The sequence below is a fragment of the Sciurus carolinensis genome, chromosome 1 (genome assembly GCF_902686445.1).
Source record: "Sciurus carolinensis chromosome 1, mSciCar1.2, whole genome shotgun sequence".
NCBI lineage: Eukaryota > Metazoa > Chordata > Mammalia > Rodentia > Sciuridae > Sciurus > Sciurus carolinensis.
In genome coordinates this window covers 113,866,684-113,874,021 of record NC_062213.1, presented here as the reverse complement: position 1 = coordinate 113,874,021, position 7,338 = coordinate 113,866,684, and the positions used below count along the sequence as shown (strand labels likewise).

Below are 7,338 nucleotides of genomic sequence, written 5' to 3'. Positions count from 1 at the left end.
AAGAGGTCTGCAATGAATAGCTCTCTCTTAAACTTCAACTTTCTAAAGCGAAATGAATTTCTAAATGAAGTTTGAAGCTTGATCTCTAGGAGCCTCTGACTGGGCAAGAAAATTGCTGGCTGAAAAACACCACTGTGCTCACTGCTGGGGTGAAGGGTGTGGGGAGGAGACAGAAGAATGAGGGGTGGGATGGGCGGGGAAAGAAGTGGGAGGTACACCAGGAATTAGTAGAAACCGCGCTTCTGTGGGCGAATACCGGTTGGGGGTAGGGAGGAGGGTGGTCTTAGCCTCTGCACCCCGAGGTCACCAGCGGCGGCAGCCGTGGCCAGAGCAGCAACAGCAACAGCGAGCGGGACGGAGTTAGGACCGCTCGGAGCGCCCAGGTCTCGAGGTAGTATAAGGTTTGCAATCCTTCCACTTGCTGGCAGTTGCAGAAGATCTGCTTTTTAAGTGAAACGTACATGCCACCCCTCCGAGGGCTGCGGCTTCCCTGGGTTGCTTCTTTGCTTCTCCCTTTTCCAGCCCTCGCGCTCACTCTTTAATTTGTCCGCGCCCCTAAGTTTGCAAAGAGCTCGCTGTCGGCGGGGAGAAGGGTCCCGGCCAGGCGCCGCGGGCGGGGGCTGGGAACCCGGGCACCGCAATCCAGAAGCATCGTGGGCCATGTATATTTCATCAAACGGACTTTGGGTGCGTCGCGTCTCGCAGCCATCAACGCTATGTGCAGTGACATTTCTGACTTGAGTGGAGGAATGCGCGAAGGAAGCCCGGGCGAAATTGGTACTAGAGGATCTTCTTGGCGCCAATGCTAATTGTCCTGATTTATGTCCCTTCTGACTAAGCTCAACGTCTTCATCTGAAATAAAATGAAAGCGGTGCCAAGCGGGATAGAACCGCCTGGCCGCTGGTTCTGATCCCTGGGAATCAGGAAGTCGTCCTGCAGCTTAAAAAAAGAAAGAAAGATATAGAAATAGAAAAAGAAAAAAAAAATCCTCAGTAAAAGTTTAAGGCGAGAAGTGGCAGAGGCAGCGGCGCGAGGAGGCGCGGAGAGCCGGCGAGCGGGGGACTGGGCTGGCAAGACCTCCGAAGGCTGCGATTTCATTATTAATATCACTATATTTTTGGAGGGAGAGGCACCTTTCTCATCTTCTCTTCCTCTCCGCCCACCCCTACTCCCTCCCCCTCATCTACCTGTCAAAGTCACTGATCTTTTGCATTTCGGAAGAGGACGTCAACGGGAAGGAATTCCCCCTCTTGGTGCGGGCTCCAAGAGGGGGAGACGCACAGGAGGCTCCCCACCAGGGCGCAAGGCGAAGGTAATTAAGCGACCGGGAGTGGCGTACCGGCGTGGGTTCTGGGTCCGCAGAGTCCTCTCCCGCAGTCTGCCGGGCGCGATTTGGACCGCGGGGCTGTGGCGGCAGCAGGGCGGCGGAGGCTCGGGTTCACACCCCCAGCCTTCCCGCTCCGCCCGCGCCCCAGGAGGAAGCTCCGCGGAGCTGCCGCCGCCCGCCGGTGCGCCGCCCGCGGGCTCCGCTGCTGCGGCCGCCGCCCGAGGCGGACCAGGCAGGGCAGGGCCGCCGCCCCGCGCCGTCGGCTAGGCTCCAGCCCGGCGCAAGGGCAAAAGGGCCACACGGTAAGTGCTGCCGGCTTCCCTCTCCTCCTGCAACCCGCGCCTCTAGTCTTTGCCCTGCTCCCCGGGCTTCCTCCCTCCCTCTGGCCCCCCAGTGCCATCCACAGGCGGGAGGGGAGACTCCGGGTGGGCGAGGAACTTTGGAAAGCGCCTTGAGGAGGCAGCGCGCGGAGCCTCTGTGCGCACACACAACCCGCACCCTCTCACACCCACACACAAGTCTTCCCGGGTGTGCGCCCGGAGCAGGTTACGTGTCTGTCTGTTGTATCGTGAGCCCGGGCTCTGGGTCGGTGCCTCTACCCACAGCCTGACAACACACCGCGCTCTCCCTGTCTCACACACCTGACCACACACAACGCTCAGGAGGGCTATTCTTGTTCTTCTTATTTTCTTTCGCCAATTGTCCTCTTTGGGAAAAAGAAACTTGCCCTGTTGCCAGCCCTGTGGAGCTGGTGGCTACACCGAGAGCTTTTGAACTCCCCTTCTTTTAATCTCCTTTATTGGTACGAGATTAAAGCATTACTATCCCACGTTGTGCAGCTGGGGAGAAAGGAAAATTGAAAAGGGAAAGACTAGGTGTAGGAATGCTGTTTGAAATATTTTTTCAGACACTGGCATCACATTAATCAGTTGATGGATTCGGCAAGAGACATTGAGTTGCTCTCTGATATGGATCTGTGGATATCTATATATAATACAAATAATACCGAATATTATTGGGCCCAAAATAACCAATTAAGTGATTCATACAAGAGAAAACTTAGATAAAAAAAGAAACTGCGCCCTCTGCTGTTTATTTTGGTAACCTCACCCGGGCACCATTTTTTTTTTTTTTTTTTTTTTTTTTTTTTCCAGAAATCCACTTAAAGAGTAGGTTGTCATTTTTACAAGGCAAGAGGGGAAAATTCCTAGAGGAGGGATTTCAGAGCAACTTTATATGGAAAAGTAGCAGGTTGAATTCTTATCGTTGAGTCAGGTGTAGATTTCCAGAGACCAGAGGCTTTGGTTTCCTCTCTTTGGGCAAGGAATAATGGAGCCACTCCTTATGATAACATTTTGTCAATCTTTGGAATGGAAAATTCTGAGTAAGATTCAGAATTTCACCAAACATATGGTGAATCTGGCAGTTGATTTTCTCTAGAAATAAGGCCTCATTTTAGGACTGAAAATACTAAAAGTTATTTTACAGGAATAAAAAAAGTAAGATGTTTCCATCAAATTCATTCATTCAGCTATACTTAGTGGTTAGGATTGTTAGAAAGTTTTCTTTTCAGGGGGAGGGGCAAAGTTTTTTCTAATTTATCTAGCCTTTGAGGAGTATCTCTAACCTGTGAGAATCAGCAAGCCCACATTTCATTAAGTATTTTGAACTGTCACTTTGAATGCCTTACCTGCCTCCTTTTCTCTTTGGCAAAGAAAAAACAGCTCAATAACTGTCCAGGATTATTTTTGAAGATAAACAACTTTCAGGTTTTTTCATTAAAATGAAATTTTGATCCCTGCTTGTGGATCATTGTGTAAAGAAAAAAAAATGCATTGTGGATTTCACATGCAGTGTTATTCTGGCTTACATATGAAAGGGATATATTTTCTTTTTTGGTTGGCATGAAAAGAAATACATTTAATCACAAAAGGCCATTGTGGGAGCATTCAGGATTTCACATGTCTGGGTGATTTCTAATTGATGATATTTCCTATTGTGTATTTTAAGAAGAGTAATCATGAAATTTTTGAAAAGAAACAACTTGTTTCATTTGGACATAAAGCTGTTTTCCTATTAAGATTTTTGTTCTGTCAGCTTTCTCTGGCATTTGGATTAAAATGATCAGGTTTTTGTTTGTTTGTTTGGTTTTTCATGATACAAATTTATTTTGCAGTTTTCTTTTGCAAATTTGAAATTGGTACAAATACCTGTCTATTTCCATTATTGTTCTGAAAAACATCAGGTGATATATTTAAAAAGTTAAGGCTTTACATAGTTAGTTAATACGTTTTCTCAATAAGGATTTGGAGATGGTTTTCAAATTACCAGAACACCAAGTTACTTGGAAGGAAATAAAATTTCATACAACTTAGGAAACCAATTTTGTTTTAATATTGAAAAGTGTGTACACGTGTGTGAATTACAGTGTATTATAGGTAAGTTATGTAGTATACTTTCAAAAATAATTTTTATTTTTAGAATCCAGAGTTTTGTTTCAAAACTTTAGATGAGTCTATCTGAGACCTTGGGCCTCTGAATATCCCTGTATGCGAATGAAAGATTCATTGTTCATTTGGTAATTTCTTCTAGGCTTAACTGATTCTGAAATAATTTTATGTATCATCCCATCCATAGACATTCTGCAAAATATGTGCTGATTTCTCTAATCAGTCTTCTCTTGGTGAAAATAGAGACCTTTTGATACTAAAGTGTGTTACTTGGTTTTATTAAGAATCTCATGATAGGCAGTTGCTCATAATACCCAATCAAGTATGAGTAGAATATGCCAATGATGTTTCAGTACATGTTAAATTCCTTATATTTTGAGAGCAGTTAATAAAAAGAAGCCATGCTTCCCATTAAGAAGACTAAAAGATGCCTTCTTCACAACAAATATGTGCAAAGAGCATTCAATATATGTTAAAATGTCTCATGTAATAAATCTCATTATGATAATGTTGGGAAGCTACTAATTTTGAGAGGTTATAGAATTTGTCTTTTCTTTCCTCTTATTTTTCACTCAGTGGAATATGATTATAGTCAATTTTTCTTTTGTTCCTTTCCATTCAGAAACATGCATATTTATAAAATTCTTAATTTCTATAAAGAATGAGTCAATAGCTGTCTATTTCAGGTGCCCCCGAAGAACTGAATATTTATGGAATAAATAGCCTACTACCACCCCCCCACCTCCTAGTGAGATTATATAATAAAAGGAATGCTGAAAGCCAGATAGAGTTAGTAGATTTACTGGCAATATTTTCCTCTCAGTTGATGAAATTGGCAGTTACTTTTAGAATACAATTGTTTATCATTTTAACCATTATTACTTTCATTAATACTTTGTAAGGATTTTTTTTTTTTTTAATCCTCATGAAGGAAGGGCCTGTGAAATGCCTTTTAAAAAGTAAATCCAAGGTGGAAAGGAATTAGATAGAATCTCAGAAAAATATATGTTACATGTATGCAAAGTCATTTTATAGCCCATTTTATCCCTGATCAATAATATCTATGAACTTGAGGGTCATGACGTGATTTTACTTTTTCATTTTTTTTAATCAACTGAATTTATATACCAGAGTTCTATGGAGTACTCATGGCTTATTAACGGGTATTTTTATCAAAGAGGACTTCTTAATTCTTCAGTTCATAGGTAGATATGATGGCATTATTTGATTACAGTGAGTTCCCAAGGTTGGCAAAGTAAGGACTAGAGCTGGGACAGCCCAGAGCTCTTCTGAAGCTGTCCTTATTTAGGTGATTCAGACACTTGAGACAAATTCAAAAGCCATATTACTTGGCAATTAGTTCAGCTATGGGCTAGAAGGGATACCTTCAGTATATTAAGTCCCCAAATATGTCATTGACTGTCCTTCTCATAATCGGTTTGCCTAGCTATTTGCTACAATGACCTAGCTTTTAAGAAGCTATTGATATTTTTAACCTGGTGGAAAACATGGCCAGATGGGAACCAGAACCATTAGGTAATAGAGGTCATGGCGTAAATCATATTCTATTTGTACATCATTTTATTTTCTTTGAAAACTCCATAATTATGCTTTAATAGTACCTTTCTGATTTTCACAGAGGTTTCTTTTCCATTGTGTGCCATGGAGGCTCATAGATTTAAATTCTTACTAATTTGAAGTTAAAATGACTTTCTTTGATGTGTGGGGCACTGTAAAGAGACCCTGAAATGAAGGATACATAGTAAAAGAGGCTACAAACGCAAAAATTAGAATAAAAAAGCAAATAATTATTTTAAAAAACATCTCAGTGACCCTCTGTCCCTGATCTGTAATATGCTGTGGTCAATATCTTTTTCTGTGTCATTGGGAGCTCATTAAATGTAAATTCTGCAGACTGACTGAGCCATGCCATATTAGTGCTTGCCAAAGCTTGACATTTTTAATACATTAATAATATGTCTGTAATGTAATGGAAAACTATTAATCACAACTGGTTATGTGCCAGAAATTTAAGCTATAATTGGCTGCTTCTTGTCAAGAATGTCTGTCGCACAGTCCTGCAACTGCCTAATATTCAAATATCTTGCACTCCTCTGCATTTTTCCTTGTCAGTTCTCTAAATTCGATCAGTGGTGTAGTCCATAATTCTGTGTAATGACCATCATTGTAATTCTGGTATAATTTAATGAAAATTCGTTATATTGGGAATAATGTTGTGTCAGGATATAGTAACAGGTCAACATACATTTCCTTAGTATCCAGATTTTTTATATACAAATGTATGGTCACTCTATATTTTGAAGTGGAAGTAAAGCAAAATGTGGATGAAGACAAACTAACCAAGAATAAATGGATTTAGGGAATTATATCAGTTAAGAAAAGTGAAGACTAATCTCAGGGATCATTCAAATATATATTTGAAGTCATAGTCTTGAAATAATATTACAAATTAACACATAAGACTCACTCAGTTCAGATTTAAAGCAGTCAGTTCCAAGTCTTCAAGACTGTATTGTTCTTGATAAATTGCTGTATATTTGAAAAGATGAATTGAAGTTGATAATTTCTGACCTAGTAGATTTTTCACTGTTCACTACCCTCACGCTTAAAAGTGTATGTTTCCTCTTATAATAGTAAACATGATTGAAAAATGCATTCAGAAAATGTGGATATATGTCATTTTAACACCTTTTCAGATTATTAATTATCAAAGTGTTGGATGTTTCTGAAAATACAAACTTAAAATTACTAATGAGTCTGAAAAAAGCAGAAGGCTGTAATAGCTACAACCCATGCTCCTCTGTGATTTTGTTTCTTTTTAGCTTAAGATTTCAAAGTGTTCTCAGTACGGTAAAGTCTTTACATTACAAGGAAGAGGCAGATTCAATCTTAGTTTATACATGTTTAGACACACTGTTAATTATTGCTTCATAGAACTGAAATATTCAACACTTTCCCTAATAGAAAATATCACAAATTGCAGCTGTATGATAACATTTTATGAATCGAATATAATGAAAATTGCACTTGCATCCATAAAGCAATTATTATAAATTACTTTGCTATGGAAACACAATTCAACCATCTGTTGGCATTTCATAGTCTCTGTGGCTTAGTTCATTTAAAAATGGTGCATTATTTAAATATAGTGAATTCCTTTAGAAGATTGTTTGAAGATAGTGAACTGCCATATTTAAACTATTTAATGTGTATTGGAGGGTCTATAGTGGAACTTTCCAAAGCTGTAGATTTGTTTTTGTCCTTTTTGAATCATTTAAGAAATAGTGAATAATTTAGACTATGAATATGAATCAAATAATTAATAAAGTACACTTGCTTTCAACACCTGGATTCAAATGTTAGCATTTGTTTAGATGTGGATAGTGGTATCCAGAGAGAAAAGTTGCCAGTTAAACTCCTCGATGAGTTGTATCTGTAGTTAAGTTGGTGTCATTATCAGTTTACCAAAAGTACTTTTAAACGGTAATTTTTATTTTCTCTTAGAAATAGTGCCATATTATTCTGCTTCATGGCCTGTT

At 40.0% G+C, this 7,338-nt stretch overlaps 1 protein-coding gene across 1 annotated transcript; it reads right to left on the bottom strand.

The window, feature by feature from the left end:
• Positions 1-445: 445 nt before the first annotated feature.
• LOC124991635 (uncharacterized) lies at positions 446-1,728 on the bottom strand. The gene is made up of 2 exons (XM_047562391.1): positions 1,341-1,728; positions 446-940 (listed from the first exon to the last, which is right to left on the bottom strand). The coding sequence occupies exons 1-2, from the start codon at positions 1,726-1,728 to the stop codon at positions 447-449; spliced, it is 882 nt and encodes a 293-aa protein (XP_047418347.1). The 3' UTR covers position 446.
• Between the last annotated feature and the right edge of the window lie 5,610 nt (positions 1,729-7,338).

What these genes read in the sequence shown, in the direction of transcription:
- LOC124991635 (XM_047562391.1), bottom strand. Translation starts at nt 1,728, where the DNA reads ATGGCACTGGGGGGCCAGAGGGAGGGAGGAAGCCCGGGGAGCAGGGCA. An exon ending in CGGACCCAGAACCCACGCCG is followed by an intron (nt 941 to 1,340) that starts GTACGCCACTCC and finishes TCTTTTTTTAAG; the next exon opens with CTGCAGGACGACTTCCTGAT.